This window comes from Chelmon rostratus, chromosome 5 (genome assembly GCF_017976325.1).
Source record: "Chelmon rostratus isolate fCheRos1 chromosome 5, fCheRos1.pri, whole genome shotgun sequence".
NCBI lineage: Eukaryota > Metazoa > Chordata > Actinopteri > Chaetodontiformes > Chaetodontidae > Chelmon > Chelmon rostratus.
The window spans coordinates 4205044-4221642 of record NC_055662.1 but is presented as its reverse complement, the minus strand read 5'-3'; the positions used below and the strand labels follow the sequence as shown (position 1 = coordinate 4221642).

The 16599-nt window shown below is 42.8% G+C and overlaps 1 protein-coding gene across 3 annotated transcripts; it reads right to left on the bottom strand.

The window, feature by feature from the left end:
• Window positions 1–85: 85 nt before the first annotated feature.
• Window positions 86–15841, bottom strand: golga3 (golgin A3). Of its 3 annotated transcripts, none has more exons than XM_041936242.1 (24): window positions 15793–15841; window positions 14361–14659; window positions 12172–12453; window positions 10898–11010; window positions 9719–10440; window positions 9399–9507; window positions 8807–9113; window positions 8491–8693; window positions 8264–8401; window positions 7907–8068; window positions 7433–7801; window positions 6983–7060; window positions 5724–5987; window positions 5499–5593; window positions 4950–5166; window positions 4345–4488; window positions 3976–4173; window positions 3726–3842; window positions 3264–3403; window positions 3003–3135; window positions 2488–2610; window positions 2081–2245; window positions 399–565; window positions 86–260 (listed from the first exon to the last, which is right to left on the bottom strand). In XM_041936242.1, the coding sequence occupies exons 2-24, from the start codon at window positions 14530–14532 to the stop codon at window positions 86–88; spliced, it is 4593 nt and encodes a 1530-aa protein (XP_041792176.1). In that variant the 5' UTR covers window positions 14533–14659; window positions 15793–15841. The 3 variants fall into 3 exon arrangements, with proteins under 3 accessions (XP_041792176.1, XP_041792177.1, XP_041792178.1); XM_041936243.1 differs by having other exon boundaries at window positions 12298–12453; XM_041936244.1 differs by lacking the exon at window positions 12172–12453.
• Between the last annotated feature and the right edge of the window lie 758 nt (window positions 15842–16599).

Sequence of the window (16599 nt, the reverse complement as noted above, 5' to 3'; positions counted from 1 at the left end):
AAAGTGAAAGGGAATACGGGGCTAAAAAGTGCCTTTGTGGATAAAACTCCACTCTCCCTCTAATGGCCTGAGAAAGGTTCTTCTGTTATGATTGCTCCTGCTCTGCCTCATTGTTATTTTCCACCACCATGTTGTTTAACGATGTGTTTTGAAGCCCCAGTTGAACCAGTTCCTCCTCTGTGTTTGTCCATGAGCTCATTGACTCATGTACTGTTACTGTGTGTTCCTCCATCTGCTTTTGGAGGCTGTCCATCTCCTCCCTGAGAAAAAAAAACAACAACAAAACAAACCATTACATGTATTCTGGCATTCATGCAGCTCAGCACAACACAACAGAAAGATTCCTGTAGGTACGTCCATAATGTTGACCGAGTCATTTGGTTAGAAAAGAAGCTTACTTGAGCTGCCGTAGACAGTTGTGCAGGTTGTTGAGGGGCTCCTTGTTGACAGAAGTTGATGGTTTCAGCAACTCATCCAGCAGAGTGGCAGGCACTGGGCAGTCTGGGATCTTAACTGGCGTCACCGGGTTGGATGGGTTCCCCTCACTCTTCAGCTCCATGCGCTGCTGCTCCAACAAAACCATCATTACAGAGATGGATTTAGCCATTTTTCTTTGGCAGGCATTTCTTATTTGGCACTATATTTATGACACTGGCCTTTCCACCTTTCTAAAGAGAGGGTGGGGTCTTTGTAAGCATTACTCATAGAAGTTAGTGGGTACACCCCAGCTATGTAAAAACATACCTGACCAGTATATGAATAGGTCAAAGATATAATTTATATATGCTCTTCAAAGAACTTTATTAATCCATTAGGAACTTAATTTGGGCAGTTCACATACCCAGCAACACAGCACAACACAATACACCACATACACACGACAGTCCAACAGTAAGTCAAGAAGTTTAGCAAAGCACACTACATGACTAGGTAATAAACATTAAAAAAGTATGTTACAAAATTAGACAGATAGATAAATAAATCAATAATATAGAGTCAAGTAAAATGATGATGTTAATATATATGTAATGATATATACAGGTGAATAAATAAATAAACAGATCAACTCTTCATAAGCCTAACAGATGCAGGCAGAAACTTGACATGGCTCTCTTGGTCCTGAATGTGAGAGATCTGTATCTCTGACCTGAGGGCAGAAGACTGTATTGGCTGTAGTGTGTGTGAGTGATGTCTGAAGCTATTCAGCTTCAGACACCACTCACACACATATACTGTATACATACAACCCCACTTCCAAAAAAGCTGGGGTGCTGTGTAAAACATAAATCAAACAGAATGTGATCATTTGCTAATCCTGTTTGACATGTACTCAATTCTAAACAATACAAGGACAATATATTTACTGTTTGACCTCATCACCTTCATTGATTTATCTGCTTATTCTGAATTTCATGCAGCAACACGTTTCAAACAAGTTGGGACAGGAGCAATAAAAGACTGGGAAAGTTGTGGAACGCTCCAAAAACACCTGTTTGGAACATTCCACAGGTAAACAGGTTGATTGGTAACAGGTGATAGTATCATGATTGGGCATCCTCAAAAGATAACAAAGCAAGGATGGGGCGAGGTTCACCACTTTGTGAAACATGATTGTATAAAGCAGGCATGTCAAACTCATTCCATAAAGGGCCGTGTGGCTGCAGGTTTTCGTTCCAACCAAGGAGGAGCACACCTGGCTGGAATCAATTAATCAGCTGATCTCAGTCTTCAGCTGATAACTAAGTGATCCCTTGATGTTGATTGGTTGGCCTGGAGTGCTCCTCCTTGGTCAGAACAAAAACCTGCAGCCACACGGCCCTTTATGGAATGAGTTTGACATGCCTAGTATAAAGGATATTACTGCATGGACTACATAAAGCCTTTGTCAGTATAATTGTTTGTTTACTCATGATTGCATTCTGTTTTTATTTGCGTTTTACACAGTGTCATACCACTGAAACTGATATGAATATTAATGGTTTCCCCAAAATTTTAAGGTGCTGAGGCTGGAAAGCTTGAGGAAAAACACTAAAACTGTCACAAAACACAATTTTTCACAGAGAAAAATATGGTGCCTTACCTTCCGTAGGCGGGTCTGTTTGAAGTCCTGTTTGAGTTGCTGGTTCTGGAGCAGGACCGTCTTCATGCTGTTCCTCAGCTCACCCACTTTGGCCTGCAGCATAAACTTGTCCTTCCTGGTGCTGCTCAGCTCCTCCTGCACCGTCTCCAGCTCCACCTTGATGTTCTGAGACAGAGAGCAATCTTTCTTAGTTATAAACCCTTTTGAAAAGGAAAAAGTGGCAGTAATGACATAAATACTGGTCAATACTGGTCCCCCTCTACACACTGACTGTTTACTTTAGTGAAAGCAGCAGTTCTGTGAATTTGTAAATACGACGAGTTGTTATTTCTTTTTCACATCTAGTCAAGTAGAGAACTATACCTGGGAGACTTGTGTCCATATTTTACATGCAAATTAATACTTGCCTGCAGAGCTCTCTGTAGGTTGTCCAGCTCCCTGTGGTGACACTGCTCCATCATCTCCATCTGCTGCTTCTGAGCCTCAATCTCCCTCTGCCGCTGCTCCAGCTCCCACTTCAGGTCCTCGACCTAAACAAGTGTTCAGTGTTAGACATCAGTGCCACAGAAAGTTGTTCTCCAGCGTTCTCCAACAACAACAAGAAGTGATAGGTCAAACTGAGGCTGAAACTGATTTAGAGATAATGGATGATAGAGAACTGGAGCCCTAAAACTCTTGAAAACCGGGGACCTGGTAAAAGAGTAAATGGTCAAAATGTTGTTTTAAAATGTAACATAATGAATTCAGGCTAATCAATATTGTTGAAAAAAGTGTATATATACACACACACAGTATACATGTCTGTGTGTGTGTGTTTTGTCATATCAGAGGCAGATGACGGTGGCTTCTCTTTGTCAATACTTTTAATTAAAATGTCATATTTAGCTAAATATTCAGCACAATCCTTGTTCAGAATGCTTACCTCCTGGTTAGTGAGGGGCTGCTTGGCCAGTTCCTCGTCAAGTTGTTTCTGGAGGATCTGAAGCTGTGAATGGGCCTCAGCCAGCTCCTCTTGGAACCTGGAAACCTCCTGAGCGTGTTGCTCATCCTGAGCCCTGCAGAATATGGCATATTCAAAGATATATGAGTGCTAAGATGTACACCTGCAGTAGATTTTGAAACACTATGTTAGATTAAAAGTGCCAAAGGTCACTGAATTTCTTAACCATGGAAATGCACATACTGTAATTTGTGGGATTCAGTCTGCAGAGCTTTGACCAGGTCCTCTTTGGCCTGTAGGTCCTTCTTGATCTCGGACAGTTCCAGCACGGCTGCCCTGTAGTGCCGTCTATTGTGGGCTGCTTCAGCCTTTGCTGCTGCCACCTAAAGGACATGTCACATCATTACAACCTGAGAGAAACCTGAGAGAGCTAAATGCTCCAGCCCAAACACTGGTGGCAAAAATACAGAAGCTATTTGGGACTTACTATAGACACATGTCGCAATTCAGGTTTCTATTTTCAATGTGGCATCTTATTGTGCATTGTGCCAAGCAAATGATCTCATAATATATTTTCAAAGATATTCAAATTACACACTCTTTGAATCATTTGAAAGCAAAAATGAAAATGTTGTGTAGTTGGCATTTCAACTTAAAAAACAAGGAGCACAAAACGTATCCTGATGTTTGTCTTAGAGCTCTTACCTGTTCTTTCAGGTCCTTGACTTTGGTTTTCTCCTTTTCCAAGGCAAGCTGTAGGGTTTGTACCACCTGCCTCATTTGCTGATCCTCCTCCTCTTTACGCTTCAGAACAGCTTGAACCTAAAACAAAGATGAGAGGGAAGACAATTAAAAAGTAGATCATTTGTCAACCAGATTTTCCTATTTTGGCATACAAGAAACACAACACATGGATAATCCAATCAACACTATAAGATGCAAACTCATTCATCACCTGTAAGTTGAGCTGGACAAGATCTGCCTCTCTCTTAGCTAAGGCAGACTCCAAAATGTTGGAATGCTCACGCAGTGTATTGTGGGACTGTGCCAATCCAGCCAACTTCCCTTTTTCATGTTCCAGCTCAAGTGCTAGCTTCTTGTTGGCATCTTCTAATTTACGAATCCGCTTCTTGAAGCATCGTGACTCTTGAAGCTGCAAAATCAATTCATGTCATTAATACAAAATAGCATACAGGAACTGAGTGATTACAAAATTCTGCTCACGCAGGGTTGTCATCAGTCCTAAAATGACAACATATAGGAAACAATCATTTCCTAGTCAACATAAAAAGCAGTTGTGTTCATTAATCTAATCGTTGTTCACCTCATCCTCAAGCTCCAGGACCTTCTCCTGGTACTCCTCCAGCTCTGTGGTGGTGAGGTTGATCACTTCCTGCAGCTCCTTCTCTAGCATGGTCTTACTGTTGGTCACAACCTGCAGCTCAGCCTGCAGAGCCTTAATCTTCTCCTGGATGTCAAATAAAACCATGTTGTATTTCTGTGTACACTATATTTCAGTTACTCAACAGCAACAGTCATCCAGGATTATTAACAAGGAAATCACAAATATCTTTGGTACGTGGGTAGACTGCAGGCTATCCTATAAATCGAGGGCCTTATTTGTTATCTATTAGTGTTATCTTATTTGCTATCTGCACATACTTATTTATTCACTTCAATTAGGAATTCTAAATATTGTTTTCCTTTAGAGAGGCAAGACTAACATCACTTGATTTTATTCAGTACCAGGAAAACAGGTGTTATAGACCTTGTATCCCTACTACCTCAGGCCTCCTAATGTTTGTAGAGATAGTCACACACATTGTACCCTACTTTCAACTGCTAAGAACTGTAAATAGATGAGTGCTTGCCATATGTCGTAGCTGTGAATGTAAGGACCTGTCAAGGTCTTCCAGGTTTATACAGTACCTGTAAGGCCTGGCTGTTTCCCCCATCTGACACCTGGGCCTTGAGTTTGACCAGCTCTGCCTCAGCCGTCTCCTTGTCTGTCAGAGCCTCTTGGAGCCTCCTACTCAGAATGCCCACGGCGTTCTCATAGGCCTTGTGTTTGGCCTTCATCTCCTTCTGAGCGCTGGTCAAGTCTGTCCCCAGCCGCTTCATGCGCACCTTCTGCTCCGAGATGGCCCTATTTGACGCATAAAGGAAATGAAGATGTTAAAAATGTCAATGGAGAAATCAGGCTGTTCTGATAGCAGACCATGTATACATGCAAACTGTACATCTTTAAAATCACTGATACAGACAACGCAAAAACAGAATGTGAGGGTGTGGACGGATGTATTTTTTATATCACATGTACTGACTCACATGTCTATGTGGAGATCAGGAATTGTATAAGCAATGCCTTCAATTTGTATTTATAAATAGCACAACAGAGATACTGCACGCATCAAGGTCCAAGTCATTACTAGGGAAATCATTCAAGCTCCCAAATCCTCGCTGCAGCACATGACTCACTTTTTGGCTTCTCCCTCCATTTGCTCCACCTGTTTCCTCAGGCCTTCGTTCTCTTCTGTCACAGCTGCTAGCTGGCTCTGATCAAACTGTAGAGACTGAAGTGACAGAAAAAACGATTACTTCACATCACAACAAGTTCACACTCAAACAGTTTACTTACGTCTGCTAATACTACATCCAAAAAGATCAACATAACAATGAAGTAAATCTGATAAGAAACATTACCTGGATCTGAGTTTCTAGCTGATCCCTCTCTGTCTGAATGGCTTGCAGATGGGCCTCCATGTTGCTCATCTGCTCCTGGACTCTCACCACCTCTTTCTGCAGCCGGGCCTGCTCCAGCTCTACCTTCTGCTTCTCCCCCTGAACGCCCAGCAGCTCCTGCTTCAGGTCCTTCACCTCTGCCAACAGACGCTTTTTGGTGGACTTGAGCTCACTGATCAACTGGTCTTTGGAGCTGGCGTCCCGACGGTAGGCTTCCACCATCACCTGGAAAGTCAACAGTGTGTCTACCTAATGAAGTGAATATTCTCTCCCTTCAAGGAGTGTAGGTAGTCTGGTTCATATTTGTCTTAACTGAGACAGCAGGCAAAAGACTTTTCATGAAAAACTGGAGATATAGTGAAGTAGAAAGGATTTGAATCTCAAGGCCTGAACAGATTTGAGATACAACTTACAAAAAGGTCTACACATACAGAATTGCACAGGCTTTGTGTCATACCAAACACGGTAGGGGATTTTGCACAGTATTACAGGAAACCACCAAAGGAAAGCTGTGATGCAGGTTGTTTTTGTTAATGCAATTTGAATATTGCTTTATTGCAAGAACAGCTGTACATGTGCAGAGGTATGATTTAAAAAAATGTATTTAAGAATCTGCATTTGAGCACAAATTGAGCAGATTACATTTGACTGTATCCTATTATCCTCTACTCTTCTAACAAGTAGTTCATCTGCTACAGTACCTCACACACCATTTATGTATTTACTTTAGAAGCAGTCTAGAGACATACAGAATTAGTTTGTTGATAATGCAGCCAAACTTTTATTTTTACCACTTGTTTGCTTTTCATGGCTTGCTGTAAGCAGTCCCCCATGCGACTTGATGGACGAAGATGAATGTTAATGTGCAAGTCTGAAGGGTATACAAAAACTCTTGAAAGAAAGAAATCGAATACAATTCACATTTCTGTCACTCTGTCAATAACGTCCACCCTCTGTGTGACAGCCTGTCAATGCAAAATGAGCAGCATCCACCACTGCTCAATTCACTGAGGCGTGTCAACCAGCACTGCTCTGAGACAACAGCCATCTGGCTGTACAATACATCCTCCCACGACAGCATCAGCCTAAGCCAGCTGGTAGATTCCTGACAAGTGATTTATAAATGTGCGCAAAGTCTACACAGACTAAACTTCTCCCTGCCTTCTACCAGCAGAGAGAGCACTACGTGGTCCAAAGAAAGAGCAAAAGAGATGGCTTACCTTCTGTTGCTGGAACTGCTCCTTCAGTTTCTGAGCTTGTTTCTTCAGCAAACTATTTTCCTGTTGAAGAGTTTCAATCTGTAACAAAGCAAAGGCCCTTCGTTATTCACCACATGTTGGAGTGGCAACCCAAAAACACACACCTTCATCAAAGGGGTGTAAAAACAGGGCTTCTGAGTGTGAGGTCGTGTCAAACCAAGCCACTAGCAGCTCAGCAATTCCTACAATGCTTTATAGCCAAAGGAATTGCTGCGCACCATGGCTGAGAAAGCATTAACCCATAAAATATCTAACTCAAGCTAGAGTAGCAGCAAGTAGCTGAGAATATAATGATGTCCACAATGGGATGTCAATGCTAGGTGTTAAGTCACTTGTTGAATCACACTTTATTTTTCCATGTCATTATCTTTTGTGTCAACAGAGTTGTAGTTTCTTCCATCGTTCCCATACCTGATTGGCTTTGACTTGGACTTCCTGTCTCAGCTGATCCAAGACATCTGAAGCCACCAGAACATCCTCTCCGAGCCGTTCAGCATTCTCGTCAAGTTGGCTCTTGTCGGCACGGGCTGCCTGCAGCGCTACCTCCAGGACAATCTTCTCGTTCTGGAGGTACTGGATGCTGTCGTCCTTGGCGCTGCTCTCTGTCTGCAGCTCAGCCAGCTGGGCTTCAAGCTCCAGGTACCGAGCCTCTAGCTGGTTGATGGACTGCTCTTTGGTGTGCAGGTTCTCCTGAGTGGTGGTCAGCTGGCGCATCAGCTCCAGATGCTCTTTCTGGAGTGACTGCAGCTGCACATCTTTCTGGGAAAGGGTCAACCTCACCTAAGCAGCATAGAGTGTGAAAGGCAGTTTAGAACAAAATATGATAAGAATTTTACTGCCCATACAAGGTGGCCAACTAATCAGTGTTACAACTAGTATGACTACCTGTTCTAGTTCTCTTTCCAGGGTGCCGGCTGTGTTGGCCAGTTTCAATAAATGTTCCCGCTCTTCTTCAAACTCCTCCAGTTTGTGCTGCAGATCATCCTCTACCATGGTCTTTGCATCCCGGATCTGCTTGTAATTAGCTTCCTGGGTCAGCATGTCGGCCTAAGTCACAGACAGTAAAAGGGCTTACACAAAGATTGATTTAAAAGAAAAAGCAGTTATAAAATAATCCATTAAATTTTGTTCTGGTCCTGTCTAAGGTCCTTGACTGATTAGTAACGTTCAGGTATGGGTTGTTTCCTGAGTGGACATACAGACTTGATGGCATATTCAGAAAGAGATGTTGGAAGAGTGTACCTCAATGCTCTGCAGCTGAACAGCAATACGCTCTTTGTCTTTGATGGAGCGGTGCTGGGTCTCGGTGAGTTGGTGGGACAGCGTTACATTCTCCAGCTTCAGATGTTCCACAACACCAATCTGAGTCATCTGTCCAGCCTAATGAGGAAGAAAAACACAAGTGTCAACTCTTGTCTGACAAATGTCAAGCCTTGATGAAAAAACAACCGCATTAGCATCAAGCTCACCTGCATGTTGGCCATTTCACTCTGCAGTCGTACTTTCGCCTCCTGGGCCAGTGCTAGCTGCTGCTGGTACCACTGTCGGACCTGCTGGAGTGAGTCAATTTCAGCCTGGGACGTCTTCATTCGGCTCTGCAGGGTGCTGCGCTCCAGCTGGACCTGTTGAAGCTGGCTCTGAAGACCAGTCATTTGCAGACGTAACTCCTGAACTGCAAAAGTGTAAGACCAAAACATCTCATTCAGCCATGAGTGGATATGCAAAACGGTAGTCTGGTTGTTCTCCAACACCGTATCGGGCAGTTAATTACAGCTACACACTCACCTGTATTGTCTCTGGAGACTACAGTGTTTTGCATCTCCTCCACCCTCCCCATGAGCCTGTTGTATTGATCTTCAGCCACTTTCAGGTCATTGCTTAGAGAAGCCAGACTGGCATTCTTACTCTCCAGACTGCCCTGGAGCTCCACCATTGCCTTCTCTAGCTGGCTGCAGTTTTGTCGCAGAGTGCCAACCTCTGTGGTGAGGGCGCTCTGCTTCTCCTGGCTGAACTGGGCCTCCTCCTTCTTAGCCTGCAGCTGAGCATTCACTGAAGCGAGCTGGGCCTGAAGCTCTGTCTTCTCCTTGAGAGCCTGCAGGACAGAACAGTGCGGTGACCACTTGCGCCCAATTATTCTTGGTGTTTCTAATACAGTGTCATCTGGGCCACCTGCCCCGATAAGTTAACAGCCATGAAGAAAAACTGAATCTTTCTTGATGTTGTGATACATGATCAGGCCTTTATAAGCAGGCGGGAATCAATATAATCAAATGGTCAAATCGTGTATATTTTGTTCACACCTCTTTGGAATGCATATGGATGGGTAATTGGTGCAGAAGGAACGGAAAAGGAGAGTACAGTATGTATGTTATATTACCTGATTGGCCTCAGATGACAAAGACTCCAGCTGACCCTCCAGTCTCATTTTCTCTTTCAACACCTGCAGCATTTCATCATGGCCCATCACTGAACTCTCCAAAGAAACACTGAAACAGATGCAAACAACAATAGTATTCAAATAATTTGTAATTACCTAACATTTGTAGTACCAAGTTCAAGGTAAGGCACTGCAGTTCTCACCAAGCAATATCTCTGTGTGATATTTGCTTAAATATGTCAGAAAACACAATGCTAATGCCTGGAATTGCCAACTGTAGTCAGTATTTTATTCCTTCCTGATCTGATGTTGCCAAGTACCTGCTGGAGAAGCTGTCCCTGCGGCTGCGAGGCTCCGCTGTCCCTTCTCTCTCCTGCTCCAGCTCCAGCAAGTGCTGCTCTTCACTGGCCGCCTGCAGAACCTCCTGCAGGGAAGGGAACTGACCCATAGCCTCTGGGGCGATCTCCCTCCCCTCCACCGTGTAGGGCCCCCGCTGCCTTTCCACTGCCGCAGAGAGCATGCCGTATGTCCCCCTGGTAGACACGCTGCTGTAAGACGAGCTGTCGCTGTCATTGCCGTCGTTCCCTGGCCTTGTTCCTGATTCGCTGCCATCAATTTCTGAGACATTGTCCGGGACTTGGAGCGAAGCACCAGACTGTGCCTCTGTCTCACAGGTACTGCCCTCCGACATCACACTGACCTCAGACAAAGTGGACACTGAGCTAATGGTGGACTGGAGGGAGCTCATGGTGTTATCTGCCGTTCTTACTCCACCTCCACCTCCACCTCCACCATCACTCTCAGGAGACTTGTAGTCAGCTAAGGAGTGGATCTTGCTCGGGCGGGGTGATCTGGACTTTCTCTCCTTGGAAGGTGGAATTCCCAAGCTACCCAGTTTGGGACCACGGGGGACACTGGTCCTCAGGAAAGAATACTCCTTGGTCATGGCAACAGTGTTGGCCCTGGGCAGAGCCTCAGGATGCAGCATGAGCTCTGGATCCAGGGTGCTGAATGGCCTGTTCTTGGGCGTGGTGCGGTGAGACTAGAAACAGATACCAAAGAAATCAACTATGGAACTGCCATCCTGACAAAATATGATACGAGGCTGCCCAGCTTGAAACACACAGTGCGATGTATTAAAGTAGGAATAGCGGTGACAGAAATGAACAAATACACAAAGATAGGCACTCTGGAGCCAAACCAGCACCAATGCTTAACATTTCTCCAAATTAAAAAGCTGCAGCCTCTATACCTCGTAAACTGCTCACCTTAGGGGTTACATTCTCCATGTTTAGCAGCCTATATACTTGAGCTGAGTGCAAGTCTTTCCACAAGCACAAAGCACAAGCCAAACCCCACATACAGCATCAAAATAATTACTTGTCAGTGGAGAAATTGCACTTTCAAATAATGCAGATGCTGGTTGAGGAAACATGAGGACCTCGAAGGCAAATGGAAAAAGAGTTCAAAGGAAACTGACAGCTCCTCCATTCACTCACCCTCTCCTTATGTCTCTGCACTCTGTACTGTTTGAGTTGCTCCTCCAGACGCCGGCGAGCCTCCAGGCGAATCTTCTCCTCATTCTCCATCTCCAATGATGGCTTCTGGGTGGCTAAAGGGAGATGTATGTTAAGCCAAGAAGAGGAATGTTCCTGCTCATTGCATACTGCACAAGTACATCACTTCACTTACACAACACTTGACTAACAACAAAAATGAATCCTTGCAATGAGCTGTATTGTGTATTATGTTGGTTGTATACTACATGTTCAAGAGTGTAGCTGCTTGGAATCGTGTCCTCAAACATTCTCCATTTTACCTGACAGATACTGCAGATTTCTGGAGTGGTTGATGGTATGGGTGTTAAAGTACACATGACACCCATATATTTAAAGGGTGTTCCATGCTGTATCACTGTCTATTTGCTTGGTTAGTTTTTATGAAACATGAAATGTGAAAAACAGTCATGTCTGCAACAGCTGTGCTAAAATGAATACTTCTCTAAATGTGTGCACATAAGGTGCAAATATTCATCATTACTTAGTTGATAATTAGCATGCATATTAGTAGCATGCTGGCTCTTTATTAGTAATTATAAACCACTTATTAATGTATAATTCTGCATGATTGGTGATTATTGACAGTAAGTAAGGAAGTTGTTGTACATGAATTATGATCTTAATAACCCACCCCAACCCCTAATAACCCTAAGCCCTGAGCCCCACAGAATAAGTGCTTTCTAACGAATAATAAAGAGCCAATATGCTACAAATATGTATGCCAATAAGCATCTACTTAATTGTGAATATGTGCACCTTAATATAAAGTGTTACCGATCAGTCATGTTCATGTTCTGTGTGGGAGTTACAATGTGAAGCCAAACAAAATCACAGTTTGTGCCAAGCCTAAAAATATTACATTTCGTAATTGTGAATGAGGCAACTGTGCCTGCCTTTAAAATACCACCAAAAAGATAACAGAACAGCGGGATTAGTTCCAAAGCGCAGCCATTAGTCCAAACAGTGTCCCACATGAAGCACCCACAACAAATTTTAATCAAGCAATCAGATCCCTACGAGTTGCAGAAAGGGGGTAGATTCTAGTAAATTAAAAAAAATCCCCACTGAGTCCTTCTGTTCAGATAATACACAGACAAGGGAGTTAGGAGAGGATGCGGATATGAGCCAAAAAAGCACAACATCCCACAGCAAAATAGGGTTAAAATATAAAGGGGTATAGAGGGGGCATTCACTGCACACGAGTTTATGCTTACACAATTCAGTCTCCTGCATAGGCATACTGAGTCTGAGCGACTGCAATGAATCACCCGTGTGAATCGTGACCTCAGCACTAGCCCCCTCAGACTTCTCTAGCATCATGGGTGGATAAGAAGCCACACCTGGGGAGGGCTCGTGGGTCTGGGGGTTGACAGGGGAGCTGGTGCTCTGGGGAGGGGCTGTTGGAGGCAGGGACCCATTTATATGGGTATTCCCTGCTGCACCGAAGCCTTCTGCCAGTCCATCTCCGTTTGGCATCACATCTGAACTGACAGGACCTGAAAGGGAAGGGGGAAGAGAAGCCCCGAGGAATGTAACAATTAGTCATGATAAGTTCTTGTGAACTAGACTGCAGTGTGGAAATAAGCTTGCCGCGCAATTTTGTCAAGCTATAATGGCTTAAGTGAAAAAGCTAGTCAGAAACATTCATGCAACACTTGACAACTGAAGCATCCTTCTAGCTGCACCTGCTCTTGTATCAATTACACAATTAGGGCTCATTTTGCAATTCAATCACATTTAAATGCACTGAAAACCTATTTTCTCTATCAGTTTTAACCGATGGGGGATTGGGTCAAACAAAAACACACTTTCTACAAAAGCTGGAACAGTTCAGGTTATTTTTCTGTCTGCGCTGTTTGGTCTGTGCTCTCCTCACTGGTTTGAAGTGAGAAAGGCTCAGCTGGAAAAAAGGTGGTGACACACATGTCTGTGTACCAATAGCAATTGAGCAACAGTTTAATCAAAATCTGATGACAGCTGTGGTTTGCTTACGTTGCAGCCACTGACACAGAAATCTGATTGAACGACACCCACACAGTCCTGATGTGGCAGAAATGTTGAAATTTTCAGTGAGATTTTAATCTCAATATAGTATCTAAGGATGTTTTTCCCAAACTTTAATTCTTGATTGTTGTCATGAATATTTAATGTTATAGGGAAATAGTTAAGACTTGAAATTTAGTTTGGTTTTCATGTAGTGTTTTAAAATGTTATGGCTTTATTACATCTATCTATATCTGTAATTGTTTTATTTAGTAACATCTAGCAACATTTTAATCAATATTAATTTTATTCTTTATTATTTTATGAACACTGAACTTTTTCAGCATAATCAATTCATTTTGTGTAGCATCTCATACTTTTATTTTTATCATTATTTTTATTGCTTGCTATACATTTTCTTATCTTGTTTCATATTCAATTAACATTTTTGCTTTGATTGTTTTGGTGTTCATTAGACTCTAATGCTTGGTTTTGTCGGTTGCTTGTAAAGCTATTTGAATTGCATTTGATTTGTTTGAAAGGTGCAATTTAAATATATATCTTTGTGGTGGCACCAGTTAGGACATGTCTGTCTCTGCATCTTGGATATTAACCATTTTTTAAAAATCTGTCTCTTGCATGTCCTCCAACTTTTCTGATTTATTCAAGGCTGTATTTAAGTATTCCAGACAAAACTATATTTTCAGTCATTTTCATATTGCCCTATTTTTCTTCTCCGGAAGCTTAACCGCTGTAGACTATGAGCATTGTGTCCCCCTGATGATAACTAATTAGAATTCAGTTCAGCTATTTAACACATTAGTCCAAAGAGCCGTGAAACACAGAGCAGGAGCATGCCTCAGGCCTTGTAGTATCCACTGAAACAGGTCATGCATGGCAGGATACAAGTGTTAGATAAAAGAGATACCAGTAATATCCCTATAGGAAAGAACTTTGCAGAGCAGAGAGCAGAGTGGAAAGAAGCTTAACTCAGCACAATGTCATGCATTCTAGTAGGACTATTACAAACAGGCCCAAAACAAAATGAAGCCATACTTTTAAAAGGGTTGTGTAAAATTTCCTACCCATGCACATGTCTGCTTTTAAGGAAACATTTAATAAGAAGCTAGAAGTCTACAGACTTTATGCACCGGAACATTACTTCCCTGATGTTGGGTGTGTCAGAAAACTCTTGGCATAGGAATCATTGTATACTCAGATGCCATTTATTTAGTTCGAGAAATTCATTAGTATAGTTTCTTTGTTGCCCAAGGATTACAGCTCTACCAATTCATAGAAGCAACCTTTGTCACTCTGCAGTAGCAAGGGTGGTGATGACACACTAAGGCATAATTTCAGCACATACCGTCACATCCAATGACAATTTAATGTTTCATATCGAGACAGCATCAGTACTCACCATTATGAATATCCCCTTTTGTGATTTGTGTGTTCTCCAGCCCTTGTTGTTTCAATTGCGGTTCATCTTCCACAGGATGGGCTTCAGCCTCTTTGGATTTTATAACATGGGCTTCCTTGTAAGCATTAACCTCCATTTGAGCTGCTTCTGATTCGTTACTATCCATTTCCATGAAGAAACTGAACAGTCAATACTGCTGGTGCGACTTTGGAAAGAAGTTCTCACAAAACCATCGTCTTAGGAGGCAGGATAGCAGGGAGCATGTCAGCATCCAGGGACACTTCTGAACACAGACAACCCTGAAGAGAGAAAACATCAGGTTTACCATCTGCCTTATAATTTGCAGCTCTTGTCCGGAGAATATGACACGTTGTAGAGATCAACAAACATCACAGAACAAATTGTAGCTCCTCGGGAGTGATCTGTTTAGACAGTAATAACATTATGTAACAAAGCGTGCTTTAATTTGAACATAAGCTCAAGTCAAAGGCTAACGAGCTGACTTGGCAGTTAAGCAGATTGTGTCGCGTTAATTATAGAAAAACTAGTAACACACGTTGACGACAAGCACCGTTAACAAACATGACAAGCCCAAAGTGTCAGGTGTGCGTTTTGCATTTTATCGGCTCTGTACAATCTGTTGATGAGACAGACAACGTTAAACCGCATCGACCAGCAAACACGCATTTAAATTCAAGCCATTCAGCCTCACACTGTGAGGAATATCCATTCTGTTGGGAGAGCAGCAGCTGCTGCTTCTGATCCATGTTTACCGAATTTGCACAATCAATTCAGAAAAAATATAAGCCTTGCTGTCGTTTGTTGACAGGCAGGGCCCGGTTTTTCATTTATGAATTAAAAAGTCTGGCATCAGGTTCACTCTTTCTTAAGAGAGCAAGTGTGGGTTTACAGTGCGATGACAGCGTCATTATTCAAAGCTCCGGCATGTTTAAAACATATACACAATTATTGTAAGCTGTCACTTTGGCTGTGAATGATAACCTTTGACTCGGAGGTTGGGTCGTTTGGTTAACGTTAGCTGGTGTCACCAGTTCAGATGGCATGACAACAAGTCAGTCATTGATAAAAGTGAATGTAAAGGCTATTACGTTGCCCTCGTGTGTTAACTGGGTTTAGTAAAACTCTGCTGGCTAATGACAAGGAGGACAGACTCAAAGGTAGGCGGATAAAACTAGCTGTCGAAGCTAGCGAGACAGCTAACGTTAGCTAGATGTGTTTACGACGGGACCTGTCAAGCTAAATGTGCTAACTCGTTAGCTAGGATCGCCAGCGCCAGAGTACAGGAGTGATTTCTCAAATATTTTAAATAGTTCAACAATTGCCCTCTGTCGCGGAAGTACGTTACAACCCCCATTTGTAAATTATAAAGTGACAGTTACGGCAAACGTTTCATAGGACAATAAATGCTCACCTCTTTGCGAGCTTCGCCTTTCACTACGTGGCTGTTTGGTTTCCGTCCCTTTTCCGTCCGACTGGAAACAGAGGGCGCCTACACATCTGGAAGAACAAGTAAAGCTTGTCAGACAACAGAGTGTCTGCAGTTTGTACTCACAACGTTTGTATTTAAAATACATTAAAAACTCTTGTGTTAATTCTATGAGCTCGTTATATGACAAACGCACACGCCATCGATAGATTTATGGCACGAGCTATAATATGGAACGGACAATACTTGTGGTCGATCTGTCGGATGTGGTACAGTGCTTCACTCTTGTGGTAAAAGAGCTGCGCCCTACTTTATCTGCTGTGGCATCCTGCAGCTAACATGCAGCTGCGGCTGCCACCAGAAGTGCCTTTATTAGCCGCCGGTGCCAATTCGTGCCCGCTGCCATATGTTGCACAAAATGGATGGATTGCTAAGTACTCACATCGTTATAATACCACTGCTCAGTGTAATGAAATTAGACTGGATTTCACATGGAAGATTTAAGATTATATATTTGCATTGGCCTTTTATTTAAAATATCTGCCACCGTCGCCCATAGGCGCAATTTTCTTTAATTATATATGTACTGTAACATTACATCGTTACTCTGCTGGTTGCATGGTGGTTCTGTCTGTAAGAATCGTACTCGTGCCGCACTGCTACTACCTGTAAAAAATAGTGATATCTAGTAGGTTTGCATTCGTTTCTTCTAATCACATTTTATGTTCTAATATACTACCATTTGTAATACATACATTCTCTCAGCTGTTGGATGTTTAAGCAAAATTCAGT